The sequence below is a fragment of the Stegodyphus dumicola genome, chromosome 4 (genome assembly GCF_044657685.1).
Source record: "Stegodyphus dumicola isolate Sdum_Otavi_A_Nest chromosome 4, ASM4465768v1".
Lineage (NCBI taxonomy): Eukaryota > Metazoa > Arthropoda > Arachnida > Araneae > Eresidae > Stegodyphus > Stegodyphus dumicola.
Genome location: NC_140771.1, coordinates 95,359,170 through 95,378,669, shown reverse-complemented (window position 1 = coordinate 95,378,669; position 19,500 = coordinate 95,359,170). Strand labels below are relative to the sequence as shown.

The 19,500-nt window shown below is 31.4% G+C and overlaps 2 protein-coding genes across 6 annotated transcripts in view; one reads left to right on the top strand and one right to left on the bottom strand.

Moving 5' to 3' along the window:
• The window catches only part of LOC146997612 (uncharacterized), a 522,595-nt gene extending 513,906 nt beyond the window's left edge, over window positions 1-8,689 (bottom strand). For all 3 annotated transcript variants that reach the window (XR_015040718.1, XM_085815236.1, XM_085815238.1), the window contains exon 1: window positions 8,173-8,689. Coding sequence is in view for 2 of the 3 variants with exons in the window: in XM_085815236.1 (XP_085671362.1) it covers window positions 8,173-8,424 (252 nt within the window). In the remaining variant the exon portion in view is untranslated. The remainder of the gene's footprint in view (window positions 1-8,172) is intronic.
• Window positions 8,690-15,935: 7,246 nt separating this feature from the next.
• Window positions 15,936-19,500, top strand: part of LOC118187974 (multiple coagulation factor deficiency protein 2 homolog) — a 132,797-nt gene continuing 129,232 nt past the window's right edge. Inside the window, exons 1-2 of one of the 3 annotated variants that reach the window (XM_085815239.1) lie at window positions 15,945-16,092; window positions 16,194-16,281. In XM_085815239.1, coding sequence (XP_085671365.1) covers window positions 16,279-16,281 — 3 coding nt within the window. In that variant the 5' untranslated portion in view covers window positions 15,945-16,092; window positions 16,194-16,278. Of the gene's footprint in view, window positions 16,093-16,193; window positions 16,282-19,500 lie in introns of all 3 variants that reach the window. The other 2 variants (XM_085815240.1, XM_085815241.1) reach the window with 2 other exon arrangements.

Sequence of the window (19,500 nt, the reverse complement as noted above, 5' to 3'; positions counted from 1 at the left end):
CTATTTTGTGTGCATCCTTGATCCACATACAACAAATATCAGATAATCCGGAACATTCGAGCGACGTTATGCTATTGGATGAATAGTATATAATGCTGTGTAACGACATTATTCGGCTTATATAATCTAATGTCTGATATAATCTATAATGCATTAAGGAGAGGAAAAAAGAATTGCTTCTAATACAACTGCAAGCATTTTTAGTGAACGAAACGTATTAGTAAGAAAATTTCTAAATTTGATTTATATTTAAGTTTTTTATTTACAACCATCATTAATACTATTAAATAAAGTATTTTCAAATATATATAGTTCAAAAAATAACTTGCTACATAGATTGCACAATTTGTAAAAATATCATTCTGTAGACTATGAATATTCACTATTTCTCTAATATTATTTTTTTAGGTTTTTTGATAAATTTCAGAAATACATTTAATACTTCATCATTCTCACGCGAATATATCTTGATTCCTCACAATGCTTGGTCCTCTTTATTTCTTTTACAGAGGATATATTTTGAATAATGATATGTCACTTGGTTCATTTCTTTCTGTTTCAGTTCATTCAATAAATTCCTTTTCTGAAAGCTTGATTGATTAAATGTTGAAAAAGGAATACTTTCAACGTTTTCCAATACATACCTCAGCATGGTTGTTCCGGAACTTTGCTGTATATGCAAGACAAGTTCGTGTCTTAATATCTGTAACAGAAAAACGCCTAAATTAATCAGCCGGATGTTTTTTTGAAAACGTTCAATACCTTTCTTATTTTGAAGATAATCACCATAGGGAAATTTATGGTAATCCAATATTTGCCTGTACTGAACTGGCCACTCGAAAACCCTTATAATAACACTGCATGCTACATCAAAATAATGGTAAAACGTTCATATCAATTTCGAGACTTTCTTTCGTCTCGAAGGCAATTTCCGATATTGTTTCAGAGTATATTATGAGATTTTCGGAAATTATACTCAAATTTCTAATAAAAACTACCGTCTTACCTTGTATTTAAGCCACATTACATATTCGAATTTTTAAAACGTAAGCTTAAACTTCAATACGAATACTTTAAAATTTTATTCCTGCCGATATCATACTAGCAGGTACGACTTGTCATCTTCAACCACTTTATCTGCCTATTAACAAATAATTTCAATATAAAATGATAACCCATTATTCCCATCGTATATTCCAGTATTTTGTTAAAAGCTGTATATTACTACTCTGAATACGTAATTTGTAATACACCTAATTTTGGTGCAAAATTGTTGGCCACGGAAAATGCCCTCTCAGAATCAATCGACGTTGGTTTTATATTGTAAATAGTTTCAAGTAACCGCTTTAAATTTACAGTCAATTCACCATTACTTTCTGACAAAGTAAATTTTTGACTTAATATTTTAAAGCGGTCACCTTTCGGTAGTTTGTTGATTGGAGCTTCTAATAGTACTCTAAGTTGCTCTTCAAGAGAAGCACCAACTTTGGTAGTTGTTTCTGCTTCACTGCTTGATTTTTCATTTGATGAATTTGGTGACGAATCTGGTGAAGGAAATAAACGCTTCATCAAAGAAGCTGCTAGTTCTATAGAAGCTTTTGACGGCACTTTATTTAAGTTGTTTAATGAATTCATCAAATCTATGATGTTTTTGTTGATCCTGCTATTGATGTAAAAATCGATATTTTCAGAAAGAGAATTACTTATTTCAGATTCTTGTTCAGTTACGTTCTCTCGCATAACGTTGATATAAATATATGCTGTTGGTAAAGTGGCTTGTTGTTCACCCATAGCGTTAAGTGCCACTGCAATTGGTTTTAACGACAAGACTATCGATCTTATTAATTCCAGGTTTAAATTTGTTAAAAGACGTTCAGATACAAGTTCAATGAGTACATCCTTCGTAACAAATTTTACAAATTTTTCAAGCATTTTCAGCATTGAATTCCATCTGGTTTCACAATCCAGAGAGAGTTGTTGCTCTATCTGTAATTTTTCTCTACATTTAGACTTGAACAAATCAGAACGCACAGCAGAATTTTTGAAAAAAATTGCAACTTGTCTCACACTATTTATGATTTTCTTGAACGATTCATTCTGTAATTCAGTTTCATTAATGCTCAAACCATTATCAACATCATCAAAATCATCAGTCTCTCCTAAACGTTCGTCTATACTTTCTTCTGTTCCTGAATTTTTTTTATAAAAGTTTTTGTAACAGCCAAATGCAAGCCATGCGCAAGACATGTTTGATAAAAAGCAGGTGATTCTTTTCCAAATTTGATCATAACACTTGCTCCATCCCCACTAGTGGATACAATATCGTGCTTTGCTTAAATGATAGACCAAAAGATACGAGGTGCTCTTGTACGAGTTCTTGCACTTTTTTTTATCGCAACTTCCAAAAATGCTTACCAGTCCAAGATTGATGCTTTTTTGGCAGGCAGTATGCAGATTTATATTCAGGAATTTCCGGTTACCGATGTATGCTGGTCCATTCATCCATGGTAATGGAGAATTTCTTTGATTCGGCAATATCTTTTCTTAATATCATTTTTGATTTTTTGTTTCGCAGTTTCCATATGGTTATGAACAAGAGCCATTAGAGATTTTTCGTTGGCTGGAAGCTTCAAACCTCTTAAGGCCAATGATTTTCGAAGATTGTCGAATAAACTCTGACAGAGTGATTTGACGAATTTATAAACCATCTGAATAAACTTATTTTTCTTAAAGGTTATTTTTTATCGACGGACCAGCTTCACTGCTTCGTTTTTAATTATTTTATTTAAAAAAACATCATATACAAATATTTACAGTGAAGCAAAATACAATTTAATTGTGAGCTTCGGTTACAAGTAATTGCTCACGTCAGACCGGTTAGATTTCTTCTTCAAGTCTGTTGCCTCAATCGTAGGAGGCGATGATTTGGCGAGATTCGTTGGCGTAAAATGCGCCAACATCCCGCCCGGCCTTGCTATGTTCACATGCAAGAACTTAACATAAATTTAATTATGAAATACCAGTATTAGAGTTTCAGTTATTCATGTAAACAATAAAATATGTATAGAAAAATATAAAATAAGTAAACAAAACATGAATACAAAATTATTGAGAAAAATAATTTTCAATATAATTACTAACAACTGAGTAACATAATTCACAACTTGCTAAACTTCAATAGGCAATACAGCTATTTTATTAATTGTCCTTTTATAGTCCCCTGTTTTGGTACGAACTTTTACAACACGGACTTTTCCATCAGAACCGTGGTACAATGATGTTATTCGCCCTAAAAGCCAATTGTTAATTGGCAGAAAATCTTCTTTAATCAAAACCATTTGGCCGATCATCAGATCATTTTTTTCAACCATCCATTTTGATCTAGATTGTAAAGTATTCAAGTAATCAGACTTCCATCTTTTCCAAATAAGTTGTATAGTTTTTGTAGTTTTTTGCCAACGACTTAAGCGGTTTTCCTTTAAATCCGTTAAAAACGGCTCAGAAATTGCTGTTATAGGTCGCCCTATCAAGAAATGACCTGGCGTCAGAACTTCGAAACTTTCTGAATCACTAGAAAGAGGAGTCAGCGGTCGCGAATTTAATATTCCTTCTATCTGAATGACAATCGTTTCGAATTCTTCGTAAGTGAAATGAAAATTGCCAATCGTACGTTTAAGATGGTACTTCACCGATTTTATCCCAGCTTCCCAAAGTCCACCGAAGTGAGGCGATTTGGGTGGAATAAAATTCCAATCTATATTTTCTTGCGAAAAATGATTAGCTAATTCTTTGTCTGGGAAATTAATGAGCTTATAAAATTTTTTCAATTTTGAATTCGCTCCAACAAAGTTAGTAGCATTGTCGGTATAAATTTTGAAACATTTGCCACGTCTACTTGTAAAACGTTTAAGTGTTGCAATTAAAGCATCGGAAGTCAAATCTGTTAATGTCTCAAGATGGATGGCTTTTGTTGCGAAACATATAAAAATACAAATATACAATTTATTCAGAATACCTTTACGTTGATTTTTAAATTTCACTAAATAAGGGCCACATAAATCAATACCTGTAATAGAAAATGGAGCTGAAACATTAAATCTTTCACTAGGCAAATTACCCATAATTTGTGAAGAAAGAGTGGGCTTACATTTAAAGCACGTTACACATTGATGTACTGTTTTGCGTGCGAGACTACGGCCACCTAAAGGCCAAAATTTCAAGCGCACTGCATTTAGCAGACCTTGTGGTCCAACATGAAATAATTTCCTGTGTAAACTTTCAAAATAAATTTTACTTAATCTTGAACCCTTAGGTAAAATAGGAGGATGTCTTTGAGAATATGGCACTGAAGCATTCTTCAGCCTTCCTCTCACACGTACTATTCCTTTGTCATCAAAAAACGGAAATAAATTCGAAATATTACTTGGCAGTTTCTTTCCTTCAAGGAGAACTCGTTGTTCATGCTTAATCAACACTTCTTCGGCTTCTCTTACCTCCTCCACTGACAGTGGTCCTGTGTTTTTTACCTTATTCCTGCAATTGAAAATAAACCTGAAAATATAAGACAAAACATGGTTAATTTTATAATAATTGTTTGAAAGTTCTAAGAGGTCGTCCACAATAAAATGTTGAGAGCTGTCATTTAGCAGGGCTGTCTCTTTACAAGTCTCATCTTCAAAAGGAATTTTCCTTTCTCGCCGCAAAGTTTCTTTTTCGACTTGTTCGATGGTTTCAATCTCAGGAATAAATGGTTGCAAGTTCTTGAAACTGACAGGCTGCATCAAGAATTCTGGACCTGTCCACCATCTAGAATCTGTCACCAAGGAATCAGCATTCATTCCACGTGAGAGAAGATCGGCAGGATTTTCTTTACCTGCACAGTGATGCCAAGAGTTAGGATCTGTCAAGCTGGTGATTTCGTTCACTCGGTTTGCCACAAATTGCTTCCATCGGGTTTTTGCACCCTTTATCCAAAAAAGTGCAATCTTGGAATCTGTCCAATGGTATTCAACAGAAGATCTTTTCAGATTCACGATTCTCTTTACCTTAGAACTAAGACGAGCTGCAACTAGAGCACCCAATAGTTCTAATCTTGGTAAGGTTACACCGTTTAATGGAGCCTCACGACTTTTTGAAGTTAGGAGTTTCACCGATATTCCACTGAGTATCTTCACCTTCAAATATATGGCAGCGCCATATGCCTTTTTACTTGCGTCGCAAAAACTGTGTATTTCAACAGTATCTTCCTTTGATGCAGAATCATTAACCAACCTAGGTATTTTCAAATTTTCTAAGTGATGAAGTTCAGCACACCACTTCTTCCATTCCTTTTCAATTTCTTTTGGTAAAGGTTCATCCCACTGAATTTTTTCATTCCAGAGATCTTGGATGAGGCATTTAACTCGAATGGTGAAAGGCGAAATTAATCCTAAAGGATCAAATATCTTCCCTATTGCTTGAAGTAAGAAGCGTTTCGTATTTATGTCCATAGAAAGAAATTCCAAAAGATTTTTAGTATCCATAGTTAAATAATCTTCGTGCGTCTTCCAAGAAAGTCCCAAGATTTTAGTTTGGTGTGCGCCCAAGCTGAGAGTAGCGTCTGCAGGATAGGTATCGAATTCTTCATTCTTCCATTGCTCCATTAATTCAGCATTATTGCTAATCCACTTCCTGAGGACCATTCCAGCCTCTTCCATAATTTTCTTAGCATTTTTAGATACTTCAAGTGCTTCTTCAAAATCCTCACTTCCAGAAATGAGATCATCTACATAAAAACACTGGTCTAAAATTTCAACTGTTTCGGGAAAATCTTCCTTGTATTTTTTAATATGATGTCTAATAGTAGCTGCTAACAGGAATGGGCTCGAACTGACCCCGAAATTTACTCGATTGAAACGGTAAATCTGTAAATTGGGCCTTTTATCAACACTTAGATCATCACTACTCCAAAGAAAACGAACTGCATCCTTATGTTCATCAGAGAGGCATATCTGCAGAAAAGCTTGTTTAACATCTGAACAAAATGCAATTTTGTTCAATCTGAAATTAATTAGTAAATCCAAAAGATTTGGATTTAAGTTAACCCCTGGCCACAAGCAGTCATTTAAAGAAAGTTCATTATTTTGATGACTACCCGCATCAAAGACGATCCTAGTTTTCGACGTTAAACTACTTTCTTTCCGCACGGCCTGATATAATATATAGGCTTGTTTAAAGCAAATAATATATAGGCTTGTTTAAAGCATTTTCTTTTGTATCAGGATTTACGATGCTGATTATGCCTTCTTTTAAATAATCACAAATAATTTCACGGTATTGTTGATGTAACTCAGGATCATGACTAAATCTTCTCCACAAATTCTGAAAACGCTGCCGCGCCAAGGAATAATTATCAGATAATTCTTCATAATGTTTCCTAAAAGGTAGTTGTACTACATAACGTCCATTTTTAAATTCAACGGTGTCATTAAAAATTTCCATTGCCTGATCCTTTTCATGCAAAACTGGATCATCGCGAATACCAAGTCCCTCTAAATCAAAGAAAAGTTTTAAAGTATTTTGAAGAGAGTCATTTTGCACAAGAAAACAATGTCCCTGATAAGAAGGTTGTATTTCGTTAAGCTTCCCGCATGCGATCCATCCGAATTCAGACTCTTTAAATAATAAATCATCATTTATTTTATACGTATTATTTTTCAAAACCTTAAAAAATAAATCAGCACTTATAAGGGCATGTACCTCTGAAGCTTCATAAAATGATTTATCAGCTAAATTTAAAAATTGTGGAATTTCTACTTTCGAAATATCTAACGTAGTACACGGAGTTAGTCCTGTTATCTTATTTACAATCAAGAATTCAACTGGTTCATTAAAGGTACATTCTTCATTTGAAATAAATGTATTCACTTTCCATTTAATATTTTGAATTGATCCATTAAGACCTGTAACAGGCATTTTAATTTTCTCCCTTTTTATTCCTAAGCATTCACTTATTTTATCTGTAAGAACACATATATTAGATGCGCTGTCTAAAAGCGCACGGATTTTTATTCTTCGATTATTGGCGTCACGGACATAAATCTCTGCAGTAGAAAAAAGTACACTTTTTCTTTTTTGTTTATTCTTGTTACTTAAAACACTCAACGCTTTCAATTCTGAGTCACCTTTTCCAGCGGCGGCATCGAGCTCACTTTTGTTTTGTCTAAGTGGCGTCACCGAGCGACAAGGAGTCTTCGAATGACCTTCATTATCCATGCATATTAATTTATTGTGTTTTTCCCCGCAAGCGCATTTAAATTTCGAGAGACACTGACTTTTCTTATGATTTTGCCTTAGACATAATTCGCAGAGTTTATGTGAACGAATTAATTTTAATCTTTCATGAACACTTAACTTTAAGAATGTATCGCAAAGGAAAATAGGATGAAGGCTCCTACACACAACACAGTTTTTACTTTTATTTTCATTTGTCAAAAGAACCTTCGATTTATGGGAAGGAGTGGAATTCTTATTTATATTAACCCTACTTCCGGGTGTAATATTTCTATTTATAGATAACAAAACTGATTCACGCTGTTCCAAAAATCTAATAAACTCGTCAAATGTTGGAACTACTTTCGATTTGTGAGATAATTCAAAATTTTTTTTAGATTATTTATCTAGTTTTTGAAGAAGAATATTTATTAGAAAAACATCACATAACTTGTTCTGTTCATATTTTAATACTTTCAAAGCGCGTAAATTCTTTTGTATACAATCAATCATACTTCTGATATCTTTCGCATTTTCGGATTGAATCTTTTCAAAATTTAAAATATTCTGCACATGAATGTCAACAATCAGACGTTCATTATCATAGCGAGATTCTAAAGCATTGTACAAAGATTCAAAATTATCAAAGTTACTACTTAAATGCTTAGCATCATTAGTAAGACAAGATCTTAGATAATACAATTTCTGTGAATGACTCAGCTGAACATTATTTGTAATTAAATCATCAAATTGAGTTTTAAATGAACTAAATTCTTCATATTTTCCTGAAAATTCAGGCAAAACTAACGCTGGGATTTTAGTTTTGATTTGAAAATTTTCATCTACATTACTTTCAGTAACATTTACTGCTTTTGCAGAATTTAACTTATTGTAAGAATTAATGAGAATTTCAATTCTTACCTCCAATTTTTCCAGACGATCATCACATTGGTTTAAGTCGTCATCAATTTTGGTCAGATCATCATCTTTCATTTCAATTTGTGCGTAGCACGCACTTCGTAGTTCATCAACTTTCTTTTGAAGAGCTTGAATGTTTTTTAGTTTAACTTTAAGTTCAACTAAGTCCACATCACTATTTGCAGTTTGCACAAAAGTTTCGAATCTAGTTATTTTCCCCTTTAGGGATGCTTTGCTTTTCATTAATATATCCATACCGCTGAAGTAGGCTCCAGGGTCGACGGAGCCAGATGAATAAACTTATTTTTCTTAAAGGTTATTTTTTATCGACGGACCAGCTTCACTGCTTCGTTTTTAATTATTTTATTTAGAAAAACATCATATACAAATATTTACAGTGAAGCAAAATACAATTTAATTGTGAGCTTCGGTTACAAGTAATTGCTCACGTCAGACCGGTTAGATTTCTTCTTCAAGTCTGTTGCCTCAATCGTAGGAGGCGATGATTTGGCGAGATTCGTTGGCGTAAAATGCGCCAACACCATCTACTGCAGTCATTTTTGCAACAATTTCTTCATTTGATGTTTTGATTACGAAATTATCCAAAGGTTTTGTTTTGTTAGCTGCCGTTTCTGCCTCTACTTTGTCAACGTCAATGTTTTGAACGCTGCTTAGATGACGACGCATTGTTTACATATTTCCATTTCAAATGGAAATTTTTTTATTGCATTTATTGCAGCATGCATAATTTTGGTCTGCCTTGGCGAAATGACTCCAAACGGTTGATCTTTTGTTTTTCGGCATAATTACTATTCTAGAAAAAAAAAAAAAAAAAAATAGAAAATTCTATTCTAGAATATGCATGTATTCAGTCGACTAAATTTGGGTTGAGATATTAGTAATCGCATTCTTATTGGTTGAAAGGAAGTATAGCTTTCTGTCACATTCGATGCATTAGCTTTCTGTCAGGTCCGAAATATTCCGAAACTTAATCCCATTCTATTTGTTTATGATTTGTTAAAACATGATCTGCTTGTATCTCTGTTTGTATTTCTGCTTGTGTCTCTGCGTGTATTTCTCTGCGTATTACTCTGTAATAAATGTTTGTTTTGCGAAACACGGCATTTCCAATGTTCAACAAATTGTAATTTTGTTTTTTTACTGATACTAAGAAAATCATTATTTAATATTACATACACGTTACCATTTAAAATTAAAAGTATATTGTTTCTATCGGTAAAGATTAAAAATCCTTGCATTCCTATGTACTGTACTGTATGTACTCTAGGCAGTAACAAATCCATCTCTTTACCAAAACAAGTTTCAGCACTGGTAAGGTAAAAGTACTGGTAAATGTAAAAGCATTACTTTGCTGTATATATTTATAATCCTTTTATTGTTTAACTTTGCTTATCCGTAATACAATTACAAAAGTTTTAGTGTTTATGTACTTAAAAAAGAGCAGTTTTAGGACACCAATAAAATGTCTTCTAGGATTCTTAAGAAATAAGTTGACAAATAAATTAAAAACAAAATGCAGAACGAAAAACATTTTGTATCTACAGAGCTCGAAAGCCGGTCGGGCTTTGATTCCAGTATCCAGTACTCGAAAATGGCCAAAAATTATCGAGTATCAGTCTTGAGCCTAAGCTCTTTCCAAACTCTAATACCACCTTCCCAATTTTGCTGTTTTTCTTCTGTAAAAATACTGTAGTGTGTATAACGAACCAAAATTTATGTAGCTTCGAAATTATAAAACAGCTGAAATTGAATCATCATTTCGAAGATGACTTTGACTTCGGAATTTATCATTTCTTTCACATTAAGGATTTATTCTCCTCAGATAATTAACTGTTTCGAATTTTAAATTACAGAACAAAAATCATAAATGTAGTATTAAAGACTTGATTCAAATTATTTTCTTTTGAAACAGATAGAAATACAAAGATCATAATGCCTTGCATTGTAATTTATTTTTTAAATACATAAATGTATTTAAATGTATTGTGTATGTGGCAGAGGTAATTTATTTATTATTTTTTATTTTATTTTATTTTATTTTGCTTTCATATGTGGTCTCGTTTATGTTTGCACCGTAAATTATACTTTTATTAATTTTTTTTTTATTCTTTAGAGTTTATTGCTTAAAATCATATTTCCTAAACGCTTAAGATGAATTTATTTCTTCTTTATATTCGATGCAAATTTTGAATTTCCTTCAATATCAATTGAAAAATATGTTACCTAAATATTACTATAAGAAAACTAATTTCAAAGAAACATAACTAAAACAAAAAATTTTCACAGTGTTTAAATTATTAGATTTTTAATGAATTCAAGTATGAGTTCATATTTAGCCCTTTGTTAGTCAGCGGCTTGGTTAGTAGTATCATGGGGGAAAAGTTTTTATGAATGATAAAATAAATCACCCTGGGAAAGCAGATTATTGATTTACTTGAAGACAATTTAGAGTGGCTTCTTTATTGTAATAACTAGGCAGTCTCTTAAAATCTGCTTTATTGATTCAGTGATGGCGTAGTTAAACAAGTGAAGGTTTAGTAATCCCAAAGTATGCATATCAAATTATGTGTACGTTCTTTATAAAACTCGCGCTTAAAACAGATTTCTGATTCTAATTTGGTAAGTGTGTTGGTTTCTGGAATTTTGCTTCCCTAATCCATTATTTATATCCAGAATAAATTCCTTTCTACTTTGAGAATTCACTGAGAGCATTAAAATTAGGGATTTACTCAGAACAATTTTCTTCGTTTATATAAAATTATTTTATGGTTCAACTTTATTTCATTCTTTAGGCGTATTTTACATATTGGGAAACAAACGTTGATCTTTTAAAAAAAACTGTGTATTTTTGGCACATGCGACATTTAGTATAAAGCCTCATTAGTAATTCTAAAATTGTGAGGACTTTTGAAGTAAATATACTAGTTTGTCTATTGTAAAATAAGATAAAATGTTTGCTACTTTAATTGTATTCTAAAATAGGGAATTGGGTATCGTTTAATTTCTGAAATTTAGATTATCATTTGTAGTCTTGCTGTTATTATTTTACTAGTAAGAGCCCTATTATTTAACGAATAGTTAATGGCTTTAAATAGAATATCTGTAAATTAAAATGACTAACTAACATACACGTGTCCTGTCCAGCACCCTTGGTTTTAATCCCCCTTGATCTGTCTAGAATAATTTTTTGATGCTTTAATACTAATGCTAACTCGTCTATCGCACGGTGAGAAATAAAATTTTCTGACTGCTCAGTGATCTCTTACGGATTTCTTTTCATTATTTTTATTTGCGAAAACTTTACTCGTAAACTAAACATTGATTAGCTGAGTGCATCCAAAGCCACACATATTTTTGTTTTTATTCGCCCTCTTTTTTCATGACCTTTTTTCCCACTTCGCTTTTCTCAATCCTAGTAACCAAGATGGCGATGTCTTTGCTAACGTTCGAAATAACAACTAAAGTAATAAGAAATAATAACTAAAGTAAACAATAAATAAAATAGGCGGCCACTCATGCATCAGAGCTCGTTCCTCTCATAATACCTTAAAAAAGAAATAAAATCTCATAGCATTTCGTAGAATGCAAACCATTTTAAAATTAGATAATTGAAAAAAGGCTTATAACTTTTTATTGATTGTATTATTGGAATCTTAAAATTCAAAATTTTAAATATATAAATATAACATCTTGTCTCTTTCCCAGAATAAACGGATTGAAATTTAGGATTCCGTTTTAAATTGCTTTATAAATGTTACCATTCTCAGCTGAAAAATATGAATAATTAAATTAAATATTTTTAAATTTTCCAGTGTTTTCAAATATTGAATTATTTATTTTTGTGTGTTAACATTTCGTATAAAGTTGTGAATAATTGAAAATTGAAAAAAAAATTGACCAAAAATTTTAAAATATTTTACAACAGCAAGAGTAATAATTTTTACAGGGGAAAGTATACTAAGTAAATCCAGACAATTTCAACAATTTATATCTTAAATATAAACAGTATAGTGAATATAAAAAAACGTATTGCACTCTATAAAGATGGTTGTTGTTCTGATCTGGTTGAGCTGACTGCAATCTATGGCATAAACACTTTTTTTTTATCTCTTCATCTTTTCTAATATGATATTTCAATTACCTCGTCATTTGGGGTGTCTCTTATAAAAATTTTACTCTCCTTTTAAAAAATAAATATGCTATCAGTACTAGATATGATATTTATGCCTGATTATGTGCGGTTTTCTCATTGAACGTAAACTGATAGTTAGATAATATAATTTTATTTGTCAAATATTGGTTTCTCTAGTAATACTGGGAAGTTAACATTTATTTGGTACCAGATTTATGGATGGGTGTCGGAATATAAAAATATTTTAAATTTCTTTACAGTGCGATTTTCATTTTACTCGGGGTTCGAACCCTCGGTTTACGGCAGGTCTATACCCTCGTTTTCGGGCTTGCAGTCAAGTTTCCGCTAATCATCATTGGCGGCTTTCTACTCATTCTAATTTCAGATATTTCTTATACGATATCCGTAATCATGAGGATAAATCGATCACGAGAAATTTTTTGTTATCTGCTTTTATCTAATTCTAAATATTTAATTTTTATTTATTGTATTTATTTCTTGATATATAATTTTTATAATGTAATTATCAAAATTTTAAAATTTTATTATATTTTATATATAATAACACAGTTGATAGATGATTCCATCAGTTGAGCATAAAAGCTGAATGTCTTAAAGCCGGTGCAGCTGCTCATCTGACGGTAAATAAATAAATAAATAACGGAGTGCTGGTTGTAAGCGCAAATTTCGTAGTTTACATATATCGCGTGATGAATAGCGATATATCAAAAGCTGTAAATGATGGCGAACTAGTGCAATTCACTGAATATTTTTAATTGAAAACATAAGAGAGTTGCGCAAATAAAGCATTGTGCAAAAATATGATATCGGGCAGTTTCGGCATAGCTCACATTATTACATGATACGTTCCTTTATGTTTTTCCATGAAGTCTTATGCATCGTTAGGGCTGTCGCCATGTAGTTAGATTTTGTACCAATGTTTATGCTTGGCGCTAAGTGGCACAATATTCCCAAAAAAGTATCTATCGTTTCTCTATTTGAAATAGATTACAATAATTAGCAAATGGCACTATTTTCTTATATTAAGTTCTTTGTGTGCAAGTCAGACTTTATAATTAAAACTTTTTATTTTTTTTTATATTTTATAATGCATTCTTACATTACTTAAAAGCAGAGCTTGGATTTTAATAATCTAAAAACTTACTGAAAATATCCTTAAATTGGCCAGAATATGCCCTAAAAATGGAAAACAATTTCATTAAAAAGAAATGAAAAAATTCTATAAATATTTAAAAATAATAATATAAAAATTACACAATGGACAAACCATGACAAATGGATTTAAACCCTAACAACTGTGCATCCCTGTCACTTAAATATTACTATTTCTTCCAAATTTTAACCTGACAACAATGCACTAAATTATTGAATGTTTCTTTTTACTATCGAAAGTAAGCAAGTTTTGATTTACACGAAGTGTATAAAATGCAAATTCTAAATTTTTTAAGGTACGCTATTCGTTTCGGCGGTACTTTAGAAGTAAAAAGAGAAGTTTAGTGAAAATTTGGGTCACCAAGCATCTTTTGCCTTCATGAAATTTCTCATCTAATAATCCGCTTCTATGAATGAACAGATCCAAGATCATTCACCAACTTACCGCCGACGGACTATACCAGTTGAGGAAAAAAATAAAAGAGATTTTATCGAGGTAGGAAAACGTATTGTCTACAGATGTGAGTGTATAATTTCAAGAATGTGTGTATGTAATGGCTTTTGCCTTCGTATGTAATTAATGGAACTTAATATGTACCAAATGGCTTAGAGAGCTAAGAAATGGCGTTACAGAAAATTCTTAGAGGCCACACTCGTATGTTGTGGTAAAAGCCTGTCTTGGAAGATAGGACATAAACAATTTTTTGCGGTTAGGAGAGGCTTATTTAATCAAAATGAATTCATAGAAGCTGAGACAACGGTATTTTATGTTACTTCAGTTATTTAAGTTCTCATTATTTATTTTTCAGTTTGATTAAAATATGTCTCAAAAACTCTAAAATGCCGAAAAAATATCCCCCCCCCCCCAAAAAAAAAAAAAAAAAAAAAAAAAAAAACCTTAAAAATGCTCTGGAAAATTAAAGAAGAGAATATCTCCAAATTCTGAAGCAAATATGTGTCATCAATATCTCCGCCTTTCATATACGGGAAAAAACTTATTTTGTATTTAGAAAATAATTAAAATAAATTATTGAAAATTTCATATATAATTTAGTCATTGAGATTGAAATATTTAGGAAAAAAAGTAATTCCTCTTTACAAGAACACTTTCTGTACCATTATTTTCAGAATATTAATTTTAAATAACTATTCTTGAAAGTTTTTGCAACTGATGTTAGGAGCCTTATTTTACATTTCCGTAAGGTTCGTCTATTTATTTTACATTATTATTAGTTTTTACAGCTGCATGTAACATTAACAGAAAGATCGGTTTATATGGAACAGTATATTGTTTTTAGGATAAAACAAAATTGTGTATGCTATTTATTCTCTATTCATCGCGCAAGACAGATCTTAATTTTTAGTTCCTTGAGCAAAATTGTTTAACATTTTGACGAAAACGTTTCCTGATTGTTGTGCCTTAATCTGTTTCGAATCACTTCTTAATTAGAGATTAGATTTAACACCATCATATACTATCCCGTCTCCAGTAAATCATAATAAGAACATTATGAATTGCTTACATTAAATCCTTAAAGAGGAAAAGAGGTTCGATGCACTTTACATATCTCTTATAAAACTTTTGTACGTAATTAGTAAAGTTATCGTATAATTTAAGTTACCAAAATTTTGCATATAATAACTGATTGAAATTCTTAAACTTATGGATTTTGTATTTAGTTTGCTATTTTTAGTAGAATTATAATTAAAATTGTTTTATATCCCAGTGCAGTGCAGCACGAGCTTTATTTTAAGAGAAAGATACGCCGGAAGAGTAAAAATATAGGAGCACCCGCATTTAACATTTAATAAATAGATATCTCGTAATTTATGCTTAAATTGAATAAATGCAATTGTTTGTTAGCTGTAACTATAATTCTACTCTTTTGCTTTCCAGAAACCCCAAGAAAATAGCAGAAGCTTCTCGTGACTAATTAAAAAGATTTAAAAAGCCCTAGAGCAACACCTCAGTTCAGTTGTTTACTGAGTTGTTTTAGAGAGCTCTTGTTGTTTACTTAGCTGCAATAAATTTTGAGATCGAATAGCTTTCTCTGCGCTTTGAATTGTGTTCTATTTAACGTTTTAGTAGTTTAAAATATAACTACTGTGTGATATTGTGATATTGTACGAATATCTGTGAAGAAAAATTTCAGCATTTAGTTTTACTTCGTGTGATAAGAACAAATTTTGTTAACTTTTCATTAGATTTGTGCATTCAGTCAACAACGAAGCCATACGCACGCAACAGTGTTAAGAATTTTAATTGTCGAGAAGATAAAAGTTTATTCTTCCTGTTTTATACGTTCTTATATATGAGCTCTGCCAAGGCTGTAGCTGGAACGGAAATATTCCAAATCTGACTGTTACATAACTTCCTTTGATTATTTTACTTTTTCTAGTGTTCGAAGAGGAAGTTAATTTAGTGCTGCTCATTCTCACGCCATGTTTTCAGATTGCGATATGAAAGGAAACATTCCCATTGTGATATACTTGGTGGATATAGTGTGTATTCAGCTTGTTTCGCCTCTGTGTAAATCAATCTGCTATAGGTAATAGAACACCTACAGATTAAATTTTTGTAAACGTCTCCTGGCAAGGTGAGTGGGGATAATTAACTATATTTTACGTTCCGCATTTAATCCATTAAATGAATATATTTAAAATGAATATAATGCAAACATTCCAGACTCTTTTTCAGAAATTGCAAAGTGGGAAATATGATTAATTTACTTCGATTTTACATATTTCATTGAAATTAGGATTGAAGGACTTTAATTTCAGCAATGGTAATTATATAAATCTCTTCCATAAATTATATGTTTAATTTATTTAGTTTTACTCTATACTTTGTTCAGAAAATGAGGAAAATACTTTGATGATTTTTCATATTTCACAAGATGGCTGAAACTTACTTTGCTCTCAGATGCACACAGTTCATAAATCATGCCGTTATTTCATGCCGTTAAAGCTTTTGAAATGTTTTTTATGTTACAAATGTAAAAATAAAATACAGATGCTGGAAAATGTATTATAATTAATATTTTTATGTTTTTTCGTGCATATATATGAAAACGTATGTAAAGTAAATTTCAAGCGAAAATTATCTTAAAGTAGTAATAACAAATTCACATTAGGTAATAGACGATCTAATTTGTCTTTCTTAAACAAGCATGTAGCAAAACCAATATATAATGAAATTCTATTTTGAAAAATTTTGTGTCGTCAATTTTCCATTCCATATGTTTATCGCTATGAACAAAACATAAAGATTTAATATATAATAAATATCAAGAACATAAAGATAAACCAACATAAACAATAAAATACAAAACAAACAAAACATAAAGATATAATATACAATAAATATCATTTAAAAATAATCTGTAATTCGCGCTCCTTTAATTTTGAAGATTTTCAAAAATCGAAAAATTAGTATTTAGACGTTATTCATTTTTATTAACGACTAAAATTATAAGTTGAACGCCAGACGCTTTCATTTTTATTAACAACTGAAATTATAACTTGAACTCATTTAAGTACAGAGACTGTTTACACATTTTTAAACAATTTCACAATTTTAGGGCCGGTTAATTAATGTTTCAAATGTAAGGAGTACCTTTAAATGTTCGATATGACAGCCTTTTTCTCCTGGGCCATAAGCCTGCATCGTGTTTTCTATGATGGAAAGACTTTTCGTAAAATTTCCGGGTGCATTGTTTTTCCTTCTCCTTCGACTACCTTCCAGAGTCCATTAATCGTGGTGGGTTTGCGTTTAGGATCTTTTCAAGAGACTAAATCCATAATGGTCCATAGGAAAGAAATCAGGAAACTTCCTAGAAATACATTGAAACGTTAAACTTGCTACACCTGTATTAGTCTTCATACTTAAAGGAATGCAGTGGTACTACTTTTCGATGTATCACTTGTTGCTTTGCCTTGATGAAGTTTCACTCGTTGAAAGTCATTGGAATAAAGAAATCAAATTTCATCTGCAAATATTAGACGTAACATTTTATCTTGACAGTACATTGAGTTAATTTTAAAATTTTCTCCACTAGTAGTCTTATTTTCAGTTTCCCACGTTAAGAGAAGCATGCGACAATCATAAAACCTTACTTAAGCTTTCTTCAAATTAACGGAACCAGGCTTGTGCACTTTTTACTCTTCGTCTTCCATAATAAATAGGCCTTTTATTGTTGCAGTGATTTAGGTCAACCTAGGCATCATCAAGGGCCACAATGTATTTCATTTATCTCCTGCTAAATAGTTTTTATTTTGGATTCTACAAATTGTTCTGTTTTCTGTTTTGTTAGAAATTTGTAAAACATTATGTATTTTTGGTTTTATAAGCAGTAAATCTGGTCTTATTATTTTATTTATTGTTTGCTACAGATGTATGACTTTGCAATTGATTTCTGCATCGACGGAATTTCTCTTGTAAACAACGATTTAAGTTTAGAAACATTTGAAGCACTACGTTCCTTTTTCAGGTATTCCTTTTGAGTCTTGTTTCCATGAAACACTAGAAATGATGACTACACTTTTAAAGTAGACAACTTCTACTAGAAGTAATGATAGATATTTTTTTCTTTTCCTATTAATAATGTGGCTTATTTTGAACTTAGAAAGTTTAATACCATGCATTTCACTACGTTTCAGAATAATGGAACAGAAATATATCTTTACAGAAAGCGCAATAACATACCCTTCAATCCACAACTTTTTACATGCTATGTTTTGAAAGAAGAATAAATTTAAAATAGCAGCCGATATTATTCTTTTCAAATAATATGTTCTTGCGAGAAATTTTATTTTATAGCATTTGACTATTTTAATTCTTTAACAAAATCATTCTAAAATGTGTAAACACTCTCTGTACGTCCCTTCATGTAGAGAAGTAAATACATTCAAGAACACCGTTTTTGCTCAGATCATATATTGCAAATAAACCACACATTATGAACCCTATAACAATATTTACCATATATTAAGAAGACGTTAGTTTGTTTATTAAAAACGTATTTGTTGTTTATTAAAAAGGTATATTAAGTAAAATATCCGAATACCATTCTTAATTTCCTGTCTCTTACAATTTTTGGATTAACTATGACACTACTGTTTCTGCAGACATAAATCTACCTAAATATTTTCTACATGCCATCTAATAATACCAATTTATGTCACGATCTTTATTCATACTGATTAAAGAAGTTATCGTTTACTAGGTGAAGTAACTAGGTTATTCCCAGAGTGGAGAGGTTTCATTTAGGGGAATAGGGGTAGTTTTCTCAAAATCTCAGATAGACAGAGATTTTCTTCTTCTTTTCGTTCAAGAAGAATTTTGAAAAGGTTTGCAAGAATCGAAGAAAATTGCGCTGCTGTGTAGAGCTAACACAGCGCCACATAACGGTTTTAGTTAAGAACTGGTACTTGCTGCTTTGTTATCGGTAATGTCTTTTTTTGGGGGGGGTGGGATGGGCTTTCCGAAAATCACGGTCCACTTTGGCCGATTTCTTCACCATTTCCGAAAAAAATCACCAAAAGCGAATACAGATCGAATTTAAATCTTAAATGTTCCATTCTGCTCTAGACTAAAGACTAAAAGAACACAGTGCAATCTAACGGTTCTATCAAGAATTCAGAGCAACAATGACTCCATAAAACTAAGGTAAGTGACGTGAGCGCGTAATATAAATGCTCTGGGTGCCGACCCCTAGGGATGATTTTTCGAATCTAATATAAGCAATGACCTTTCCTTTGTTCTGAAGATCAAGTGAGAAAACTTTCATCAAGATCAGGATAAAACATTAGATTTTTACGAGTTACCTACACACACAAACAAACAAACGGGCAGTCTTTATATATATATACAGATGAATTTTAATGAATTTGCTAGTGTCATTTTATGGTTTTACTTAATAATAACAGAAATAAATCTGTGTTTTTGCTTTTAAATTGCTTAGATTGTTATATAGTAAAAGAAAAAAAATTGGAGGAAAAATCAA